Genomic DNA, 24,975 nt, shown 5'->3' on the forward strand with positions numbered 1-24,975 from the left:
CTTGAAGTGTGGATGACTTTTGCAGGTGGAAAAGAAAATTGGAAGTGGATTCCGTGAAAAGGAAGCAATGCAGCTACAAAGATGTAAAAGTGGGGAATGCTAGGGGATGCAGAGAAACCCCAATATATGCAATCTGGGCTGTGGGAAAGGAGTTGAGACTGTCAAGCTGGACCGAGGCCAGAGTGGGAAAGACCTTGAATTCAATCCTAAGGACATATGAATGTATGGACAATTAGGAGAAATGAATTTTTTTTTAAATCATGAACACTAGAGCACCCTTACGGAAGTAAAAAATCCCAAACAAATGTAGGGTTATAGCTACAGAACTTAGCATCAAGCAACTGCCCCTTTCATATGATAGTGGATAATAACAGCTTCCATGCTATTGGAACACACTCAGTCAATTAAGAAAAGTACTGATTGCCGGCTGCAAAATATCCCCATGGTGCCAAAATGTCTGTGGAGTAGGTGGGGAGGGGGAGGGAAGGTGTGATAATTAAAAGAATTGTTACTTGCGATATCACAGGAGCCAATGTGTTAACTCTGCATGCTGGGAAGCTAGAGTGCTCCCAGCTGCCACGGGGAGGGAGGATGTGGTTTGATCCCTGGCACCACTCGTTGGGACAAGACGAATCACAAATGTGTTAATAGTGAGGTTCCATGTCATAATGTGCCAGATGGAGGTGGTTACATCTCTGATTGATTGCCTCCTGGCCAAGACAGGGGTTTTCCAGAAGGCGAACGTCTCCAAATTGGCATTGGAGCTCTAGGGATCAGCAGGTCTTTATTTTGGTCAACGTGGACCTGACATTCTCGACTTTATGAAGTGTGGCTACCCCAAGACACGGGCAGCCAGAAACAGTATGTGGATGAGGAAAGATGTGATGAGGGCGTGATATATGGAAGCAAGAGTTTTGTGCTGGATTAAGAGTAGCTGTTAATGAATCTGTGTATGCATTGGGAAGAAGGGGGGTGGAGTAGGGGGTGGAAAGATGCACTAGACACCCTGCTTGTGAACGAATTAAACAGCTAGAGAGACGAAAGGAAAGAAAAAGAAGAGAAAGAGCAGGGAGGGAATGCTTCCCAGGCTCAGACCCCAAATCCCCACAACAGATGAGCCTGTATGCCAGGCCGAGGCCACCAGGCAGAACTACAGAGCAGAGTAATGCAGGGTGACCTTCCCGCCTGTTCTGTTCCTTTCCATTCACCCCGACCGTAACCACCCAGCCCTTTGTTGTTGTTGATTTTTCTCCCCATTGCAAGCTTCCGACTATAAACAGCCAACTACAAGGGCAATAACTGTGGTGTCCTACTGGGAGCTAACGCAGCCTCTCGTGCAGGCGCTGGGTCCTAATACAGGACAGTGAATAAAGCTTCATTACAGAACAATGGAGTTAGCTGCCAGAGCCTACAGATTTGAATAAACAACAAATAAGCAACATCTGCTCCAGCATATGTGTATGGTAAAAAAAAAAGTCACAAAATAAAAGAATTTGTAAATGCCAAAAGCAACACGAAACTGGCAGTGCTACTGTAGAGTGAATTTTTAATTGCACATGCAAAGAGGCAGGCTGTGGGTATTAGTCTCACATATGTCTTGTTGCTGCCAACCTGGGAGTATAGATGAATTTAATTAAATAAGGATTATCCCTTCTCCCCAGTACAATTACTTATTTATAACAATGATAAAATTGCCTAATAAAAAAATTGTAATATTTCAAAAACAAGCCTAGAAAACACTGTGCTTTCTGTGTAAGTCGTTCAGGGCTGTTTGAGTTTGAGTGTGCCTCTTAAAATTAAGTCTTTGCCTACTGCCAACGAAGAAAAAACCAAACAGTAACCCTTATCATAAAGCCTGCCGCAGTTAAACAGCCAGAGACGGCATTATGGAGAAATATAAAGAAGACACAGAGCAGCATGGGAATTGGCTTTCATGGGGTGTGCAGAAAATTAAGCAATTGGACTCAAATTGAGGCCAGGCGACTGAGCCAAGGGACAGAGCTACTGAGACTTGTGCTCCACCAGTGTCCTGATCCTAATCTGTCTTGTGAACAGGCAGTCGCCAGCAATCTCTTCCCTTCATTCTGGCTATCCTCTTCCCTGTGCACTGATTCCACCCCACCCCCCCAAAAAATAATGCCACCTAGCCAAGCAAACAACAAAAGAGGTGGGCACTCCAGCCCCTCTTCTCAGGGTCAACAGGGTCCATTTTTACCTTCAAGTTAGCAAATCACAGCATTGGGGAAGCCAATGATAATAATCCAGGTATGAAACTATGGATGCCAAAGTTGGTTCTCATATAGAAGGTTATCATAGAAATCAGTATCTTCCAAGTGTCATGATCTAAGTTTTATCTTGAGCAACGCTGTTTCAGTAGACTTTCTGAACTAGGATTTAAGGCAAGAACTAAGAGCTTATCATCATAGGAATTCTGTCAAAGGCAATTTAGAAGGCAACCAGAAACAAGAGACAGTCAGGGGCTCTGACATCTGTGGCCGTGGGCAGCCACACGATCTCTCTATACCAGTTAACTAGTCTGTGTAATGGGAATGATAACGATAGAATCCACCTCCAAGGGAGGAGTCAATGAATTAATTGATGGAAAGTCCCTGGAAGTGTGCCTGACACAGAGTCAGCACTGAAATGCTGCCAAGAAGTTAAAATGATGCTTTATCAATGCACTTAGATCTGTGCTTGACTCTTGCTGGGACATGAGCAGCTTTCGTTTCATTTTTTGCTTTTTGTTCTTGACACTTGTCACAACTGAACTTTAATAATTAATTGGCTTCCTAAATCTTGAAAGCTCTATGAGACTAAGTTCTCTTTGGGTTCCATTTGTATCCCCAGCACCTAGAGCAGGTTCTTGTATGTATAAGTACTCACTGAATATTTGTTGAATGAATTTAGTACGGAAAGATGAGTAGATTTGAATTAAAAAGATACTGCCTTGACTTTTGGTCCTTCCCAACTGTGTAAGCTTAGTCAAGTTACTTAATTTCTTGACATCTTATCTCTAAAGAGGAAAGAATAGGGGCTCCCCTGGCTGCTCAGTGGTAAAGAATCCACCTGCCAATGGGGGAGATGTGGGTTTGATCTCTGGTCCGGGAAGATCCCACATGCCTCGGGGCAACTAAGTTCATGTGACACAACTATTGAGCATGTGCTCTGGAATTGGGAGCTGCAACTACTGATGCCCCTGTGCCCTAGAGCCTGTGCTCTGCAACAAGAGAAGCCACTGCAATGAAAAGCCACACACTGCAACTAGAGACAAGTCCACACAGCAACAAAGACCCAGTACAGCGAAATTTGGGAGAATGGCATTGAAACATGTATATTATCATATGTGAAACAAATCACCAGTCCAGGTTTGATGCATGATACAGGATGCTCAGGGCTGGTGCACGGGGATGACCCAGAGGGAGGATAAGGGGAGGAGGGAGGTGGGAGGGGGGTTCAGGAAGGGGAACTCATGTACACCCGGGACGGATTCATGTCAATGTATGGCAAAAACAACCAATATAATATTGTAAAATAATTAGCCTCCAATAAAAAAAAAAGAAATACTGGAAAAAATAAAAAAAATAAAAACCTCATAATTCAATTCCCTAAAAAAAAATAAGTAAATAAAATGATTTTTTTAAAGAAGAAAGAATAGTGTGATAATTTATTAAGTAATGTAATTAAAACTACTTGGGACGCTGCAAATCTGTATGTTGATGTAATTGTTAATTAACAAGGAACTGCTTCTTAATAGTAATTGCAATTGACTGGAATATAAAGTTCAGCAACTGATTCCACATATATTCAGGTAAACCAGCTTTCTGAGACATGTTGCCGCAATGTGTCCACAAGCAAAGTAAATTGTCTACATTCAGTTAAGTTCAGTTCAGTTCAGTCGCTCAGTCGTGTCCGACTCTCTGCGACCCCATGAATCACAGCACGCCAGGCCTCCCTGTCCATCACCAACTCCCGGAGTTCACTCAAACTCATGTCCATCGAGTCGGTGATGCCATCCAGCCATCCCATTCTCGGTCATCCCCTTCTCCTCCCGCCCCCAACCTTTCCCAGCATCAGACTCTTTTCCAGTGAGTTAACTCGTAGCATGAGGTGGCCAAAGTATTGCAGTTTCAACTTTAGCATCAGTCCTTCCAATGAACACCCAGGATTAATCTCCTTTAGAATGGACTGGTTGGATCTCCTTGCAGTATAAGGGACTCTCAAGAGTCTTCTCCAACACCACAGTTCAAAAGCATCAATTCTTCGGCGATCAGCCTTCTTCACAGTCCAACTCTCACATCCATACATGACCACGGGAAAAACCATAGCCTTGACTAGACGGTCCTTGATTGGCAAAGTAATGTCTCTGCTTTTTAATATACTATCTAGGTTGGTCATAACTTTCCTTCCAAGGAGTAAGCGTCTTTTAATTTCATGGATGCAATCAGCATCTGCAGTGATTTGGAGCCCAAAAAAATAAAGTCTGACACTAGTATATTCTGCCCATAATGCACTGCTGCAAGATTAAGTCTCCATGTATTAGAATTGGGAACTCTTTTGGCTCAAACAAGAGAAGCCTGGATGGTAAAGACCATTGTGGGGAGGCAACATGTATGTATGGGATTCCCCAATAGGTTAGGCACTGTGCTAGGCTTGGGAATACTGGGTAAATAGGACAAAATTCCTGTTCCGAAGAAGAACACAGTTTAGCACAAGAGAGCGAGTGGTTACAGTTACAACAAAGGGAAGTGGGTATAGGTAGAGGTAAAAAAAAAAAAAAGAGGAAGGTAGCAGGGACTGTGGAATTTGTCTGCCTAATGAAGGAAATGAGCTGTTTTTGCTGATTTCTAAATTAGAATTCTAACCTCTTAGAAATAACACAGGAAGAGGAGGAGAGAGAAAAGGGGAAGGGAAGAGGGAGAGAAAGAGATAAGGAAAGGAGGTGACCAGAGGGAAGGAAAAACCGGAGAGAGAATAGACAGATTCTAGTTTGGTGGTAACTGATGAGAAAGAAGACCAATCAGGATATAGGATATGAAAGTTACCTTTTCCAAATCTGCTTTGGAGCAAAAATTCTATTAGCAAAACATTAATAATTTAGTGTCCACTAAGTCCCCAAATATATTTAAGTTGTAAACATTAACATTTAGGGTTATCTTTGTTGAGTAATCATTCTGCATAGTCAAATTAGAAAATATGGATAAGCAAAAGAAGGAAAAGCCATATGTAATTCTATCATCTAGAGACTGCCACTGTTGATACTGTGATTTTTCCCTCTCTCTGTCTCTTGATGGATCAATAGATTGATTTTTTGCTGCTGTTGTTGTCGGAGGGCTAAGGGTTAGAAACTTGCTTAAAGCATTTAAATTTGTATGATATAAAAGATAAAAAAGGTACAGAAAAAAAAATCTTCCCTGTAACTCATCACCATGAGATAGTCACCAAACTATCACTTGTAGTTTCTCTCATATGTAATTTTTACGTATATTTTATGGATTAAACACATAATTTTATATAAGCAAATTGAGATACTTTCCTGTTCAGTTCAGTTCAATTCAGTTGCTCAGACATCTCCAACACTTTGTGACCCATGGACTGCAGCACGCCAAGCTTCCCTGTCCATCACCAACTCCCGGAGCCTACTCAAACTCATGTGCGTTGAGTCAGTGATGCCATCTAACCATCTCATCCTCTGTCGTCCCCTTCTCCTCCCACCTTCAATCTTTCCCAGCATCAGGGTCTTTTCCAATCAGTCGGTTCTTCACATCAGGTGGCCGAAGTATTGGAGATTCAGCTTCAGCATCAGAATATTCAGGACTGATCTCCTTTCGGATGGACTGGTTGGATCTCCTTGCAGTCCAATGGACTCTCAAGAGTCTTCTCCAACACCACAGTTCAAAAGCATCAATTATTCGGTGCTCAGCTTTCTTTGTGGTCCAAATCTCACATCCGCACATGACTACTGTAAAAACCATAGCTTTGACTAAACGGACCTTTGTCAGGAAAGTAATCTCTGCTTTTAATATGTTGTCTAGGTTGGTCATAGCTTTTCTGCCAAGGAGCAAGCAGTTTTTAATTTCATGGCTGCAGTCACCATCTGCAGTGATTTTGGAGGTCCAAAAAATAAAGTCTGTCACTGTTTCTATTGTTTCTCCATTTATTTGGCATGAAGTGATGGGACCAGATACGATGATCTTAGTTTTCTGAAGGTTGAGTTTTAAGCCAGCTTTTTCATTCTCCTCTTTCACTTTCCTGTAGGAACATGCAATCTGTCTACAATGTGGGAGACCTGGGTTTGATCCCTGGGTTGGGAAGATCCACTGGAGAAAGGAATGGCTACCCACTCCATATTCTTGTCTGGTGAATGCCACGGACAGAGGAACCTGGCATGCTACAGTTCATGGGATCGCAAAGAATTGGACACAACTGAGTGACACATTTGTTTTTGTCTCCTAATTCTAAGTCTGTAACCGCTGTGGTATAAAATACCAGTTGTGTTCTAATTTATCACTGCATGACACCTAGCATTATTTATTAAAAGTATCTTCTATGTTGGATATCTAGGCTAGTTCTAATTTTTCACATCTCTTGTTTTAGGATGACATTCTAGAGGGTGCACACAGCTTAGAAGGTAAACGATTTGCAATATTTCTGATATGTATTGTTTTATTGACTTCAGAAAGCAATGGGTATTCTTGCCAATATCAGATCATTATGATTTCTTAAACCTCGATCAATTTAGTAACTCATTTGTCTATTTTAAGTTCAGTTCAGTCACTCAGTCGTGTCCAACTCTTTGCAACCCCATGAACCGCAACATGCCAGGCCTCCCTGTCCATCACCAACTCCTGGAGTCCACCCAAACTCACATCCATCGAGTCGAGCCATCTCATCCTCTGTCGTCCCCTTCTCCTCCTGCCCCCAATCCCTCCCAGCATGAGGGTCTTTTCCAATGAGTCAGCTCTTTGCATCAGGTGGCCAAAGTATTGGAGTTTCACCTTAAACATCAGTCCTTCCAGTGAACACCCAAGACTGATCTCCTTTAGGATGGATTGGTTGGGTCTCCTTGCAGTCCAAGGGACTCTCAAGAGTCTTCTCCAACACCACAGTTCAAAAACATCAATTCTTCGGCACTCAGCTTTCTTTATAGTCCAACTCTCACATCCATACATGTCTATTTTAGTGTAATTTAAATTTATATTTCTTAAATTACTACTGAGGTTGAAGATGGCTTCATTTACATTATTTTGTCTAATAAAATTCCTACTGAAAACTTTAGGTTTTTAAAAAATTAATTAATATTTTTGTGTGTGTGGTTGCGCTGTCTTTGCTGCTTTGCCTGGGCTTTCTCTAGGTGCGGCAAGCCGGGGCTACTCTTCGTTGCGGTGCGTGGGCTTCTCATGGTGGTGGCTTCTCTTGTTGCAGAGAACGGGTTCGAGGCTCTTGGGCTTTAGCAGCTGCAGCACTCAGACTCAGTACTTGTAGTGCATGGGCTTAGTTGCTCCATGGTATGTGGAATCTTCCCAGCCCAGGGCCTGAAGCTGTGTCCCTTGATTGACAGGCAGATTCTTGTCCACTGTGCCACCAAGGAAATTCCATCTTTGGTTTTTGTTAAATTTTCTCACATTGGGAAATATTTCAAACATAAGGGGTTAAAAAAATAACACAGCAAATGTCTATTCCTTGTAACCATCCATCAGCTCCATTAAAGTGTAACATTTTGCCACAGTTATTCATACTCCAGATTTTTCTTTTAAAGGAAACATTACTGATAAAGTGGAAGCCCTGGGTTTATCTTGTCCTGATTCCTTTTCCTCAGTCCTTCCTTGATTCCCAGTTAACCAGGATCCTGAATTTGGTGTTTATATTTTTCCTTGCATATTTTTATGCTTTTATTTTAAATGCACTAATACATAACAAATGTTACTAAGGCCACTATATTTTTTATGTATTTATGCACTCAATTGTGATTTGTTTGTCTACACGTTATATTTGTGATATTTTGCCATGTGGATAACTTAACTTGTTTATTATCACTGCTGTGTATTATTGTGGCAAGCCACTCCAGTACTCTTGCCTGGAAAATCCCATGGATGGAGGAGCCTGGTAGGCTGCAGTCCGTGGGGTCACTAAGGGTCGGACACGACTGAGCGACTTCACTTTCACTTTTCACTTTCACACATTGGAGAAGGAAATGGCAACCCACTCCAGTGTTCTTGCCTGGAGAATCCCAGGGACGGGGGAGCCTGGTGGGCTTCCGTCTATGGGGTCACACAGAGTCGGACACGACTGAAGTGACTTAGCAGCATGTATTATTGTACTATTAGACTATATTACTTTTAACATTTTTGTTATTGATTTGATTGCCCTTACATTGTTTTCAGTTTCTCATTATTTATGTTCCCCCCCCAAATATTCTTATACCTTCATTCTTCTGCATATATGTGAAGATCACTCTAGGGCATCTACTAAAAATGGAATGGATGAATCAGAGACTCTGTATCTTAAACTTCACTAGATTTTGCAAAACTGCTTTGAAAATGGCTTTGCAAAATGGTTGTACCAATTTATAATCTCATTGGCATTATGTCCTCCCCTTTCTCTACAGGTTATCAACATTTGGTAGTATGAAAATCTAAAAATTTTGCCAATATTTTGGATCTAAAAACGTATCTTATTTAGTGCTGTGATTCATGGGGTCGCGGAGAGTCGGACACGACTGAGCGACTGAACTGAACTGAACTGAACTGAACTCCTGATTATAATGGGATGAAGTATTTTTTCTTCTTTATTGGCCAACTTTTCTGTGAATATATGTTTATATGCTTTGTCCATTTTTATTTAGTCATTTGCCTTTTTCTTACTGACTTTTAGACATTATTAAATCTGGGAATGAATATTTTGTTGTATATAAATTGCAAATATCTTCTACTTCATGACTGGTCTTTGAACTTTGGTTATGCTATTTTTGGTGAACCAATATTAGTAATTATAAGGAAGAGTTATCAATATTTCTATTTATAGGGTGATATAGTATATATTTTTTGAGTGTCCTGTTTAGGAAATTGTTTCTTATTGTGAGGTCATAAATGTAACCCTCTGTATTTTCTTCTGTAAATTCTTCTATAAGTACCAAAGTTTTGTCCTTCACATTTAGACATTTGCTCTATTTGGGATTTATCTTTGCGTATGAGGCAAGCCAAGGCAAGCCAAGGGTTTAATTTTTTATCTTTTCCATATGAATGGCCAATTCAGTTCATCCTTTCTCCACTGATTTTGAAATGGTCTCTCTGACTTATTATTTCCATGTATATAGGGGTTGGATCTGTGTCTGATATGTTTTGTTGGTCATTCATTTTACTTTAGCAATGGCACAGAGACAATTACAATTGTGAAAGTGAAAGTCACTCAATTGTGTCGGACCCTTTGCGACCCCACGTACTATACAGTCCATGGAATTCTCCAGGCCAGAATATTGAAGTGGGTAGACTTTCCCTTCTCCAAGGGATCTTCCCAACCTAGGGATTGAATCCAGATCTCCTGCATTGTGAGCGGATTCTTCACCAGCTCAGCCATAAGGGAAGCCCAAGAATACTGGAGTGGTTAGCCTATCCCTTCTTCAGGGGATTTCCTGACCCAGGAATCGAACAGGGGTCTCCTGCATTGCAGGCAGATTCTTTACCAACTGAGCTATCAGGGAAGCCCTATGTAATAAATCTCTTGATTTCTAGTAGGGCAAATTCATCCTCCATGATCCTCATAATTATCTTAGCTTTTCTTTGCCCTTTACTGGTACATATGAACTTTAGGACAATTTTGCAAGTGCTACCTACAAAAACCCTATCAGAAATTTTACTGAAGCTGTGTTGCATTTCTAGATTAAATGGTAAAAAGTTAATTTATGACATTGAATTTTCCCATTCATGACCATGACTCTGTTTTTATTTATGTCTTCCTTATGAAATATGGTAATAAAGTATAATTTTTAATAATATTCTGAGTCTTCATTTAGATATATTCCAAGGCACTTTTATAGGTTTATTGTTTTTGTCAAAATTATGAAAGAAATTCTTTGATTTTCCTTTAATGAAAAAAAGGAAATTATTGCTGGTGCATGGTTATTGCTGATGCATGGGAATAATACTGATATTTGCATTTTGCTCTAGAATTCAATAAGCTTGATAAATCTTATTATTCTAATAATATATCTATCTATCCCACTGAGATTTCTATATAGACAGTCATCTTGCCTATAAATGTGAAGAGTTTTTTAATTTTATACACTACTTACTTCATAGGGTTGTCATTCTGCTTCAACTTTTAGTTCGATGTTGAATAAAAGCAATGTTAACAGATTTTGTTCCTGGTTTAGTGAAATTTCTTCTAAGATTTCTTTGTTAGGATTGATATTTGCTATCAAGATTTCACAGATAACCTTAGGTTAAGAAACTTCCCTTCCCTTGAAAAGAGCTTTTATTTCTTTGCTCTGATATTTAATAATTAATTCTTATACATTTTGTTATTTTCTTCCCTGCATATTAATTTTTTTTGGAATTGTTAATGGAATATGCTCTAAGTGACATTACTGATGATGGTCCATCTTTAAATTTATGGAAAGATATTATTATTCTTGTTGGATGTTTGATATGTAATAATATTTATATAGTAAAAAAAATCACAATCTTTTTTCTTTATGATGAAAATATACTCCCAGCTTGTCATTTACCTTTTCATTCTTCATGGTTGTTTTTCACATATAGATTTTCATTTTGGGTAGAAAAAATTATTAATTTAGTTGTTTTTGTATTTTAAGTAAAACTTAAAACTTTTTTTCTAATTAATTAATTAATGTAAAATTTTTATTGGCATATAGTTGCTTTACACTGTTATGTTAGTTTCTGCTGTACAGAAAAATGAATTAGTTATTTGTATACATATATTCACCCTTTTTAAGATTTCCTTTCCATATAGGTCACCACACATCAAGCAGAGTTCCCTGTGTTAAACAATAGGTTCTCATTAGTTATCTGTTTTATACAGAGTGGTGTATATATGGGCTTCCCCTGTGACTCAGTGGTAAAGAACCCTTCTGCAATGCAGGAGATCCAAGTTCGATTCCTGGGTAGGGAAAATCCCCTGAAGGAGGGCATGGCAACCTACTCCAATATGCTTGCCTGGAAAATCCCTTGGACAGAGGGGCCTAACAGGCTGCAGTCCGTGGGGTCACAAAGAGTTGGACATGACTGAAGCAACTGAACACGATGTACATATGCTAATCCCAATATCCCATTAAGTAAAGCTTTTAAAATCATTCTCTATTTCAAATGATATAAATATCCATCTATATTTATTTGTAACCCTTTTATATTTTTCAAAATGTATTTATTTATTGGCAGTGTTATGAGGCATGTGGGATCTTAGTTCTCCAACCAAAGGTCAGAGCTGTGTCTCTTGCAGTGTAAGCTCAGAGCCCTAACCACTGGACCACCACAGAAGTCCCTCTAGCCTTTTTATAATTTGCTTTTCTTTTTTTGCATTTAATTGTCTATCTTAAATTTCATCTATCTGAAATTTATGTTGATAGAATGAAATATTTTATAAACATACACTTTTTTTCATCAAGTTGTAACATTTATTTTCATAATTTATTATAGTAGTCAGTGATAAGCTACATTAGTTTTTCATTTGCTGAAACACTATAGAAATCTTGGAATAAAAGAGAGTTGTTCAAGGATTGGTATTCTTTTATATTTTATTGAACTTAAGTCATCACTCTGTTATTAAAATATTTTGCATCTATATTCACAGGTGAAATTTATCAATTTTGTGAATTATTTTAGTCATATTTTGATATCAGGTTTTTAAAACATCTGTAAGGAACTGGAAAGATTTATAAATGTTTATATTATCTGAATTTCTCTTTATATAAAGAGCAATTGCTTCTCGGAAAATTGAGTCTTGTCACATAATTTTTTTTTTTTTAGCATTGCTGTTCATGCTTATTCTCAGAGGTACTTTTTGATAATATTTTTGTTTCTCTCTATGTATTGTTTATGTAGCTAGGTTATTTCATCAATTTTATATATGAAAAGTGAAAGTGTTAATTGCTCTGTCATGTCCAACTCTTTGCGTCCCCATGAACTATAGCCCACCAGGCTCCTCCATCCATGGAATTTTCCAGGCAAGAATACTAGAGTGGGTAGCCATTCCCTTCTCCAGGGGATCTTCCTGACCCAGGGACTGAACTCAGGTCTCCTGCATTGAAGGCAGATTCTTTACCATCTGAGCCACCAGGGAAGCCCAATTACATATATGTATACATATATATATGTATATATATGTATACATAAATATTGGTAAATAATACAAGTATAAAATTTAATGATATAAATATAATTTTTCCTAAGATATCATCCTTGTTAATTATCTGTGGCTTTAGTCTCACTAGCAGTACTTGTGTTCCTTCATAATTTAGAAATGGGTTTGCATATTACACAGTCTTTTATATCAGTGATAATATCCTTCCTCTAATTTTACTTTGATTATTTAATTTTGTTTGTATGCATTATTCTGTTTTATTTTTTTTATAGTGTTGCTTTTTTCTTTTCCCCCCAAAAAATTAAAACTAGTGCTTGGATTTCACTTATGAAATCATTTGTTCTCTGCTTCTCACATACTCATTTCTACCTGTCTATTAATCTCTAATTATGTTTACCTTATTGTTTGTATGATTATATCTTGAGACAAATGCTTACTTTTAGTTTTTTCTTGTTTGATTGTGAAAGCAATTAGTACTATGAATTAGCCTCAGATCAGTGCTTTTGTTCCAATTCTCCAATTTTATATGAAATATTCTCCATTATTATAATTTATAGCTTTAAATTTTCATTTTCTGTACTAAGAAAAGTCTTGGATCTGGAATTTTGTTTGTTTGGAGGACAGAAGTGTCACTTATACTTTTATTATTGAATCAAACATTACTGCATTTATATCTATGGCAGTGGTCTATACATTATTTGTGAGTATGTGTGTATATATGATATCAATGAAATAATCTTGGCATATGATTTGTTAGATGCTGGTGGTGGTTTAGTCGCTAGGTCACGTCTGACTCCTGCAACTCCATGGACTGTAGTCTGCCAGCCTCCTCTGTTCATGGGATTCTCCAGGTAAGAATGGGGTTGCCATTTCTTTCTTCAGGGGACTCAGGAATCAAACCCAGGTCTCCTGCATTTCAGGCAGATTCTTTACTGACTGAGCTACAAGAGAGGCCCCTGTAGATATCTAACAAATATATAACTATTTATATTTATATAAATATATAATTATTTATATAAATAGTTATATATTTGTTAGATAGCTTAATAAATATTCTAAGAACATTGGCAAAGAATATTTAATTAAGTATTTTGCTATTAAGTGCTTATTATACATTATGATGTTAATATCTTTTTAATCATATTTTATTTCATGCTTGACCTTAAAAGATGAGAATATTAAAATCTCTCAATTTGAGTGGAGCTGTTGGTCAAAATGTACAAAACTGCAGTTATGCTGGAGGAGTAAATCTAGAGATCTAAGGTACAGCCTGATCACTATCATCAATAATACTATATTGAATATTAGAAATTTGCTGAGAGATTTCAGGTTCATTCAGTACACACACACACAAAGTTAATTATATGAAGAGATGATATGTTAATTAGCTTGACTATAGGAATTATTTCACATGTACACGTGCATCAAATTATCATGCTGTACACCTTAATATATGTAATTTTTGTTAAAACAAAGTCTTCCATTTTTATTGTGTCAATTTCCTATAGTATTGCAGAGTTCTTTTGCTAAGTAGTGCTATGAAAATAACATATGCACATGGTAACATAATAAAAGATGCCAATTAATTTAAAACATGTTAGTTTTCCTTCTGGTAAGGTACTGCCATTAGCAGTCCCTCACACATTCTTCCAGAAGCATCCCGCACATGATCTGCTCCCTCAATAGAAATAGACATTGTCTTAATATAAAGAAGTATTTATATAGACTCTTTTGCGCATATCTTTCCCCCTCCTTTAACAACTGTATATCTCAAAGACCTCTCTGTATGAACACATAAACACATGCCTCATTAAATAAAACACTATCTGAACAAATTTTAACATAAGGATGTACAATAATTATTTAACGCAAACGTATTTTCAGCACTTAGGCTGCCTCTAGTTGTTTGTTCTTATAACCAGTTTTATAATAAAAATCCCTGTGTGTACATTTGAGTCTATTGGTAGGTCAAGTTTCAGAACTATAATAGTCACATGAAAGTTACATACATTTAAATCTGTGCAACATGAACAGATTATACTCTAAGTAATGACAATTTAACTTTCAACCAACATTGAGTTTGTTTTAAATTTTTACTATCATTAGGCATTGATAAATATTTGTTGTTGTTTTGTTTAGTTGCTAAGTGATATCCTTCTCTTTTGCAACTCCATGCACTGTAGCCCGTGTCTATGGGAATCTCCAGGCAAGAATGCTGGAGTGGATTGCCATTTCCTTTTCCAGGGGATCTTCATGGTGCAGGGATTGTACTCGCATCTCCTGCATTGGCAGGCAGATTCTTTACAAATGAGCTACCTGGGAAACCCAACAAATCTTTAAGTATTAATAGTTGCTAATATGATAGGTGAAACACATGTTATCATTATTGATTAAATTTGTATTTCTTTAGTTATAGGAGACATTGATCATGTTTTTCCATTTTTATGGAGCTTGTATATTTCTGCCTGAACGTCCTATTTATTTCCTTCCCTTATTAATCTATGATTTTATTGTTGTTCTAATTGATTTGTAGGGGCTTTTCACAAATTCATAAAATCAGTCTTTATATATTATATGTTAATTATTTGATATGTAATGATTCATTACTGTTAAATCTTAAATGAGGTTTATAATTTTGGTTAATTTTTAAAATCCTCTTTTTAATTCTTTCTTACCTTGAAGTATACTTTATTCCGGAGAAGGCAATGGCAAGCCACTCCAGTACTCTTGCTTAGAAAATCCCATGGACGGAGGAGCCTGGTAGGCTGCAGTCCATAGGGTCGCTACGAGTCAGACATGACTGAGCTACTTCACTTTCCCTTTTCACTTTCACACATTGGAGAAGGAAATGGCAACCCACTCCAGTGTTCTTGCCTGGAGAATCCCAGGGACGGGGGAGCCTGATGGGCTGCCGTCTATGGGGTCACACAGAGTCGGACACGACTGAAGTGACTTAGCAGCAGCAGCATACTTAATTAGATTTTAATATTATAAACCTTGATAGCATTTGTCTTTATTTCTCTTTTATCCTATTTTCAACCTTTCCCAGTAGTTTGTTGTAATCAAAATAGAATTTAATCTAAACATTATTGTAGATTTTATTTTTATCCCAAGTTACTTTGTAATTTTTGTCTTTCCAAAAATTTAACAATAATTAACTTGGTATGTTTAGTTGGTTTTAACTTGAGTTCATTTTTTCCATACTCTATGTGAATCATTCTAGAGTATATTGAGTAACATCTTAATCAGTTAGAACATTGTCCTAAAAGGGAAGTCCTCCTTTGAAAATGACTTTATGCTGCCCTTGCATATAGAAAAACATATGAATGGGTATAAAAAATAGGCTCACGTTTTTCAGCTTCTAAATTAAATGTACATTAGCTTATTACTATCTATCATTTAGTGTGCTAATGTCACAGAAATTTTTTACTTTGTAAGTATTTTTCTGTCTGAGAATTTGTGGATAAACCCTTCCCCAAGCTTATCTTTGTACTTCACACATGTCACTGTGATATTTAGGAGTTCCCATTTCATTTGTGTACCCGGGTTATTTAAATCAAAGTACGACTTACCCATTGGCTTCCCTGGTAGCTCAACTGATAAAGAATGCAGCTGTAATGCAAGAGACCCCAGTTTGATTCCTTGGTTGGCAAGATCCCCTGGAGAAGGGATAGGCTACCCATTCCAGTATTCTTGGGCTTCCCTGGTGGCTCAGATGGTAAAGAGTCCGCCTGCAATGTGGTAGATCTGTGTTTGATCCCTGTGTTGGGATGATCCCCTAGAGGAAGGCATGGCAACTCACTCCAGTATTCTTGCGTGAAGAATCCCCATGGACCAGAGGAACCTTGTGGGCTGCAATCCACAGGGTCACAAAGAGTCAACTAAGCACACATACATGACTTACACATTAAAAAAATCAGATAGTACCAAAAACCATATAATGAAATTCCCCCAAGTTTAATTGCTTTTAACACTTTCTATGTGTGATTCTTCTTGTTATACGGTTTATTTCTAAATAATATACTTCATCTCTATTTTTGACTCATTTTCAATAACATATTACTGCGTGTTTAACATATTCCAATCCCCTCACATGGATTAACTCATTTGATCTTCACGACACCTCTATAAATTATATTGCTATTAGTTTGCTTTTGAGGAAATTGAAGCATGGAGTTTGACTGACTTGCTTTAGGTTAGCCTTTTTAAGCAGGGAAATAGGTAGAATATGAATCCAAGTCCTTCTGATTTCACTATAAACAATAAGGTTTAGCTAATTTACACTGCTGCTCCACTCCCTTTTTCCTTGCATATGAATGTATGTAACTGTCTATCTGCCTATCACCTGACTAAGTTTTCCTTGCTCAGCCTATCAGCTTTATTCAGTATCTTGCCAGATTTCTACTTAAGGTAAAGACATTAGTGCACTGTGCTTAATGTTTTCTATTTGCTTCCCAGATCTAGTATCTTTTCTTTTCCATCCTACTCTGTGTATCCCATATGGACTGAATCAATGAGGTTCCTTGATATCTGGTATCATCTTGAGTTTGGCCCCGGAGATGGGAGAACGCCAAGGGAAGGAGTTTGGAGTGTTTATTTTCCCTCCTGGGTCACCCATAGTTTGGTTGCCTCCCTCTACAAAAAGCCACAGCTTTCTGTGTAACTCTTTGTCCCAGGTTTTAGTCACTACTCCTTCCCCTGCCCTTGTAGTCCTGATAGTGAATATTTCTCCCTAAAATTTCTAAACCTAGAATTTGGCACCATTCATTGTTGGTTTTAAGCTTGCTCATATGTTTATAGAAACCACTTCTCAGTCACCTAGGTTAGGTGCCATCTGTTTTCTTTTTGGAGGAAAGTCCGTATTCTTTCCTCCACCTTTTCTTCAGACTTTTCATTGACCATTTCCCAACAGATATTATTCTGCCTTAAAAATGTTCAGTTTGATATTTCCAACTTGTCATGTGCCAGAATTAAGTCTCCATGTTTGCCTGTTTGTTGATTCTCAAAGCCAAAAGCCAATCCACAGCATTTATACTGTTATATGTGTGTAAACATGATTCACTGCAGTCTAGTTTGGTCAGGTGGCGTTTACTTTTCTCTATGCCCATTGCCACCAAATGGTATTAGATACCATTAATTTTAAGGCTTCTATTATTTATATACTACTCAAAAAGAAAAAGTGCCATCTGCCAATTAAATTATGACCTGCCATCAATTGTAAAATATATCTTGATTTTAATGAAAAAGTGTTCATCTTAAAATTGAGAAAATATTCTGGTCAACTCTTCTCTTGTCTTCTTGGCTGTTTCTTGAACGGCTTTCAGCCTCGAGTCACAATCCATTGTACAGCCTGTGTTATTATTCTCATACACCAACCATGTGTCTTCCAACTGCAGAAGAGTCATTTCAAAGTTGTATGGTACAGTATTTAAGAGTACAGACTCTGGTACTAACTGACCTGAATTTGAAACCTGGAACCCCTTTTTACTATGGGGCTATGGAAAGATACTTAACCTCTCTGTCTTACAATTTCTTTATTTAATAATTAGAAGTAGTAATAATGCCCTACTCAGTGGTTATTTTGAGAATTAAAAGATGGATGTAATGCACATGAAATACCCAGGACGGTACCAGTCACACTGTGACTGTTTTCCTTAAATTTAATGAAATTGCTCTGCGAGTGGTCTCCTTCAGGGGTCTCTTGCTGCTTGATACTCAGAGTAGCATCTCCAGTCCTCCTCCAAATGATGGAAGGGCACAGAGCGCGGCCTTATTGTTCTCCAGTGAAATATCTTCATCGGTCTTTTCTCTCTCTCTGTGATTTGGCCCCTCTTAAAACACACGATGGGTTCATGAGCTGTGTAACCTGGTCCGACAATTTCCTTAGAAAAGTTGCATATAAAAATTTGTCACATACTGACTTTGTATCTGATATCTATCTTTTTTAGAACCTCAGTCAAAACTAAGACGGGACGAGTCCAATTCTAACCACCTGTTACGTCTATATAATACACTCCTTGGATCTGTCTTCCTTGACATTTTATTATATCCATTCCATTTTTCCACTTTATTCTTAAATAATTTCTCACACATGTCTCTTACTTTTTATTCAGCTATTTTTCTCTAGTATTCAATCTGTCACCGACTGTCTTCATTGTATTTTTGAATTATATTTTAATTTTTCTATTAGCATTTTGCTTTAACTATATTTTTAAATGGTTGCTTTATAACCTAAAATTTACACAGTGTACCATTAGTATCGTACCATTTCACATAAGATGTAAAAACTCTGAGCTGTATCGATCCATTTGCCAGCCTCCCCATCCTCCAAGCTAAAGTTGTCATAGGTATTATGTTGGTGTTCGGTATAAACATCACAGTTCACTGTCTATTATTAGTCTGAAGAGCTTCCTTAAGCATTGTTTACAGTACAGGTATGCTGATAATGTTAGCTTTCTTTTTTATAAAATTTCTTTTATCTTTATTTTCCTTCCTGAAGGACATTTTTGCTGTGTACAGAATCTAGTTGACAGTTACTGCCTGTTGGTCTCCACCATTTCCAATGAAAAGTTTTCAGTCACTCAAATTTTATTCCCTTATATACACCATGTAATTTTTATGTCCCTGTTTGAATATTTTCTCATTATAATTTTGACACTAAGTATAGTTTTCTGTGTGCTTTTCATACTTGGGAATTGCTGAGCTTCTTGAGTCTGTAAATGTGAATCTTTGAGTGAATTTGGAAAATTTCCCATAGTTACTTCTTCAGATTTTATTCCTGCCCAGTTCTCTCCATTCTCTCCTTCTCTGACTGCAATTTTATGTATATTTGAACTTTTGATGTTGTCCCACAGGCTCCTAAGACTCAGATAATTTTTTTTCATGTAATTTTTAATGTCTTTTTTCTCCTGTTCTTTAGTTTATTGGATACTTTCTATTGGTATCAAGTTCCCAAGTCTTTATTTTCTCATTTAAAATAAAGCTCATCAGCTGTTAAGCCCATCCAGTAAGTTTTGTTTTTCAGAAATTATAGACTTTCACTTATCGGATTTCCATTTCATTTTTATTATAATTTCTATTTTGCTTTTTAGATTTTTTCTTGTTTCATTATTTGTGAGCATATTTTTTCTTTGCATCCTTCAGAGTGATTAGAATAAGCTCTTTAAGATACTTCTGCTGATTCCAACATCTTGGTTTTCTCACAGTTTGTCTCCATTAATTGCCTATTTCTTGAGTGTAAGTTATATTTTCTTATTTTTTTTTTCTATTTTCCAGTAATTTTTTTATTGTACCCAGACATTGTAAATGATACGACATTTCAGCAGTCAGGAAAACTAGCTAGAATCAAAGTCCAATTGGAAATGTCATTTCACGCTTTTAGCTTTAGCTGAATTCTTGAAGTCTTCCTCACGCATGCTTAGTTTGACTAGCGGTGTGAGTAGATTTCATACTCGGACTCTGAAGATTGTGCTCATGACTCTCTCTTTTCTGGGATTTCTCCCCTCACTTTCCAGCTTTTGTTATTGCCCTAAACTCTGTCTTCTGATTTTTCTAGCTAGTAAGACTGATAATTTCTATAAAATTTTTTAGAGTGGTGTAAATTAGCTCTTGCTTTAGGCTAAATGACTTAAAACAAAACAGGAAATTCACTCCATGGCATTTTTTGTCCCAAGTGTAGAAGCCTTCTGCACACTCTGCCTGCTTTTGGTCACTCTCTAGTGACTTTAGGTTGCTTTGTTGAGAATTCAGAGTTATCTGTGGGAGGGTTGACCACTGGGGGGGTTACTTTGATGCTGGGAGGGATTCGGGGTAGGAGGAGAAGGGGACGACAGAGAATGAGATGGCTGGATGGCATCACCGATCCGATGGAGGTGAGCCTGAGTGAACTCCGGGAGTTGGTGATGGACAGGGAGGCTTGGCGTGCTGTGATTCATGGGGTCACAAAGAGTCAGACACGACTGAGCGACTGAACTGGACTGAGTCTTTACCAAAAACAGAATTAGACACTGTGTATTTTACCTGAAAGGAATGGTTACTTACTAGAGGTTGTTCTCTTACATAGAAGCAATGTCTTCATACATCTCACTGAGGATATTCATTTCTGAGGATTCTTAATGATTTTTTGTAGTCATTCTTTCATTTCCAGGCATTTCTTGAAATAGCCTGTAATTGTGAACTAGTAGATATTGTGGTAGTTTTTCTGTGCTTGCGGATATTAAAAAGTGACAGGAAAAGTATACTTTGCCTAATTTGAGAGTAAACTTAGATTCTTTTGAAAATTATGACCTAACATGTGCACTTAACTCTTTAAAACCTAGGTGAGCTCTTAATATAGATTCATCTGCAACTTCACTCACAATATATCTCAAACAAACTCTTCAAGGATTCTAGAATATGAATGATTGATTTTGTTCTCAATTTTCTAATCACACTGTTATTTGTTTCCTTCTTATATTTATATTCTTTATCATTCCAGTTATAATTTTTCAGTGATAAAGGGAGGATGGTGCATTTGTGGCCTTGCGTCCTAACCTTTCATAAGAAGAAATTTTGCTCATTTATTCAGGGAAATGCTTAAATACACTTTTTCTGCTAATGTTCAGAGCATTGTACATGAGTAAATGAAGTATAAAATGTCTTTAAACTGTTAAAGGTATTTGAAGAGTTCATTACATGCCTTCATCTATTTGTGTGTATCTGTGTGGCTTAAAACTACAATTTATTGTTGCTTCCCTGTTAGCTCAGACAGTAAAGAATCTGCCTGCAATGAGGGAGCCCCAGGTACAGTCCCTGGGTCAGGAAGACCCCCTGGAGAAGGAAATGGCAACCCACTCCAGTATTCTTGCCTGTGGAATTCCATGGACAGAGGAGCCTGGTGAGCTACAATCCAAGGGGTCACAAAGAGTTGGTCACAACTGAGAGACAAACACTTTCACTTTCACACATGTGGCTTAAAAGAACAATTTATTATTACTTTCATGGTTCCATGGACTGATTCAGCTCAGCTATGCATTTGTCGCTTGGATTGTCTCAGGCAGCCGCAGTCAGATAGCATCTGGGCTGGAGTCATTTGAAAGTCTGACTGGACTGGGTAACAAGGATGGTGTGTTCACAGGGATACTCATTCAAAGTGGTCACACACGTGGCATACCCGTGTGTTGCCCTTTTCACACAGTATGAGGACCAGGTTCTCAGAAGAAATGTTCTAAGAGCAGGAATCTCAAGAGCCAGGAGGCAGTCAGATGGGTTAAAGGATATGCTTGGAAGAGGCACAGCATCACTTCTTCCACATCCTATTGGTCAAACAGTTCCATGTGCCTTCATCTTTTGTGTAAAGTCATCTTTTGAACTTTGAGTCAATATTCATTATTTCGTATGTGCAAATATATATATATATATATATAAAATATGTGCATATACAATTTATGTACACATAGGGGCGGGAGGAGAAGGGGACAACCGAGAATGAGATGGCTGGATGGCATCACCGACTCTGTGGACATGAGTTTGAGTGAATTCCGGGAGTTGGTGATGGACAGGGAGGCCTGGAGTGCTGTGATTCATGGGGTCGCGGAGAGTCAGACACGACTGAGCGACTGAACTGAACTGAACTGAATCCACTCATATATATATATATATATATATATATATATATATAAAACAAAGTAATAGTTTTCCCTTTCCCCATTAATCAAGCTAGTTTTACTTATTCCTTCTCAGTCCTATTTTTCTTGGGTTAACAACACTGGTTTTGAAAGTAATAAAATCACACTTACTTTACTAGAATTTGTATTTTCTCCATTAGGTTAACCTTCACCCATCTTAATTTGCTCTCTGAATCTGAGATTAAGTGTAAATTAGCGCTTTTGCCTAACTTTCCGAATCATTTTTTGGAATGACTGAGGTGACTTACATGATATCAGCAGACCTCTTAATTGAATGTCAAGGAAGGCAGTTCTTATCAGCAAAGGTACCTCCAGCTTCACCGAGAATCATTCAATTAGATGGAAAACAGATGCTTATTTCTGTCTTATAAACCTCAATGTAGGTTAGGTGGTAATTACTTCGAAAAGCAGGATAACAATTTATGTAATCAGCAGGACCCTATAATTACTAATGCATAATTTCTAAACAGCATTTAGCAAAATGAGGCCCATACATACACTTTGTAATGAAAAAGATGTGTTTGACAGCACACTAAATTAAATTTAAAATTTGCATATTTTCTTCCAGGAAACATACGAGCTTCATCTGCTTTATTTTGCTTCACTAAACCCTGTCTACTTTTAGCTCTGTTATAGGATCATGGAAATGCTGAATCATAGTGATGGCTGAATGGCAGCATAAGACCCAGCAGTAGAGAAAAACTTCCTTCTCTGTTGTCTGGGATGATATAACATCAATCCAAGAGATGACTTGGGAAGTTACATCTAGGCAACTTGTTTCCATTGAGAGTTTAATATGACAGTTATAGAATCACTTAATTTAGATTATAAGTGCCAGCAGAGAACTTAAAAATTATCTACACTTTTCTCTTTATCACAGATGGAAAAACTAAGAGAGTTGACTCCTTGAAAAAGACCCTGATGCTGGGAGGGATTGGGGGCAGGAGGAGAAGGGGATGACAGAGGATGAGATGGCTGGATGGCATCACCGACTCGATGGACATGAGTCTGGGTAAACTCCGGGAGTTGGTGATGGACAAGGAGGACTGGCGTGCTGCGAATCATGGGGTCAAAAAGAGTCAGACACGACTGAGGGACTGAACTGAACTGAACTGAAATTGGTATGACTTGTGCAACAGCAAGCAACTGTCGGTAGGAGTAAGAATGTATTCACTCAGTCCCAGTTCTGTGTGAAATCCATTCCACTAGCCTATTCAGGTCAGATAGTGTTTTTGTTAGAACACAAACTATATCAGCCCCAGGAATATCGAACATTTCTGTAGTAATTATTTTGAAATTTACATGTACATATGCATTGCTGCTGCTGCTGCTAAGTCACTTCAGTCATGTCCGACTCTGTGCGACCCCATAGACGGTAGTCCACCAGGCTCCCTCTTCCCTGGGATTCTCCAGGCAAGAAAACTGGTGCATTGCTAGTAGGTGTTTAATAGTAGTAGGTACAAGTAGTAGTAATAGAAGGTATTGCATCTCCTAAACATAATTTAAACTCTACATATTAAGAAAGTTGAGTATTAGTTCATTACATTTTCTTTCTGAAAGATGAAATTGTACATCTTGATAAAGTCTTACCTACAGTTCCTGAGGTCATGTTGACAGGATTGCTGGTCTCTTCTTCAAAGCTCTGGACCTGAGACACCAAAATGTATCAAACTTATTAGAAATGCTTTCATAATAAATTCACTTAATTTATTTAATCAACATATAATGAATGTCGACTGGCTCCTAATAAGAGGATTAAACATGATATCTGACTTCAAAAAGCTAACAGGCTGTTGCAGGCAAGTGACATGTACAAGGCACTCATTTCAAAGATTCAAGGAACTAAGAGAGATAAGATGAGGGAAAGGGGGGCCACCCAGGTGGTCCAGCGGTTAAGACTCAGCACTTCCACTGCAGGAGGTGTGGGTGCCATCCCTGGCCAGGAAAATAAGGTCCCTCATGCTTGACCAAAGGTTATAAAAGAAATAAATAATTGGAATTAGAATAAATGTTCAAATCAATTTGGGAAGCACTTGCATGTTTACAGTGTTTTCACATTGATAGCTACAGAATACATTACTCCATTCAATTAAGTCTCTACGTCAATAAAATATTAAAGTTTTATTCAAAAGAAAAAAATAAGGGGGAAAGGGAAATATTATGTCTGGGTGGGAGGAATAGAGACCCTGCCTGGAGATGTGACATTTGAGCTAAACTTACATAATATTATCACTATTAACCTAGGAAGCTTTTTTATTTTTTGCTCCTAAAGAACATTAACTATATTTGGAGAAAGCAAGTTATTTCCCATATTTAATTTTAGCTCTCTAAGGGATTTATTTACAACTTGGTAAATTTGTGGAGAGCAATTTAGGAAATTCATAACTCAGTTGCTATGTAAATCTTAGAAAGCTAAAAGAAAATCTGATTTCCAAATTAACAGGGTTGAATTTATTTTAAAAATTCTTTTTAGAAATTAATGAATACTATTCTTTATGAGAATAAATCATTGTTAAAACTAAATAATAATTATTTCTTTAAAAATAATGACAGCTCACTACTGAAACTTGATGAATATAAAAAGTCAAAGAAGGTAAAAAAATGGTTAGTGTTAATATTTTGGAGTGTGTCTTTGCAGGCTTTCTTTTAATACATTTATTTTGGATAGAGTAAGGTACTCAAATATTTTCATTCAAAATTTGGAAGGACCTTTTCCCCTCATATTGTAAAATTTCTTTGAAAATACCATCTTTAATGAGTACACAATAGGCTATATTTTGAAGGTACATTGATTTACTTAATGTTTCTCTTAATGATGGAATGTTTTCTGAATTTTGCAAACAGAAATGCTGCTGAGATGAGTATCCCTGTACCTAAATCTAATCCACCTGCTAATGCAGAGACACAAAAGCCACAGGCTTAATCCCTGGGCCTGGAAGATCCCTTGGAGAAGGAAATAGCAACACACTTCAGTATTCTTGCCTGGAAAATTCCA

General features: G+C 37.5%; 1 protein-coding gene across 2 annotated transcripts in view; it reads right to left on the minus strand.

Annotated features, from left to right (window-relative positions):
* Positions 1-24,975, minus strand: part of ITPRID1 (ITPR interacting domain containing 1) — a 132,343-nt gene that overhangs the window by 41,428 nt on the left and 65,940 nt on the right. For both annotated transcript variants that reach the window (XR_008685248.2, XM_055420921.2), the window contains exon 10: positions 23,571-23,628. Coding sequence is in view for 1 of the 2 variants with exons in the window: in XM_055420921.2 (XP_055276896.2) it covers positions 23,571-23,628 (58 nt within the window). In the remaining variant the exon portion in view is untranslated. The remainder of the gene's footprint in view (positions 1-23,570; positions 23,629-24,975) is intronic.

The sequence above is a fragment of the Moschus berezovskii genome, chromosome 3, assembly GCF_049115385.1.
Source record: "Moschus berezovskii isolate FMDL1 chromosome 3, NW_MosBer_1.0, whole genome shotgun sequence".
NCBI lineage: Eukaryota > Metazoa > Chordata > Mammalia > Artiodactyla > Moschidae > Moschus > Moschus berezovskii.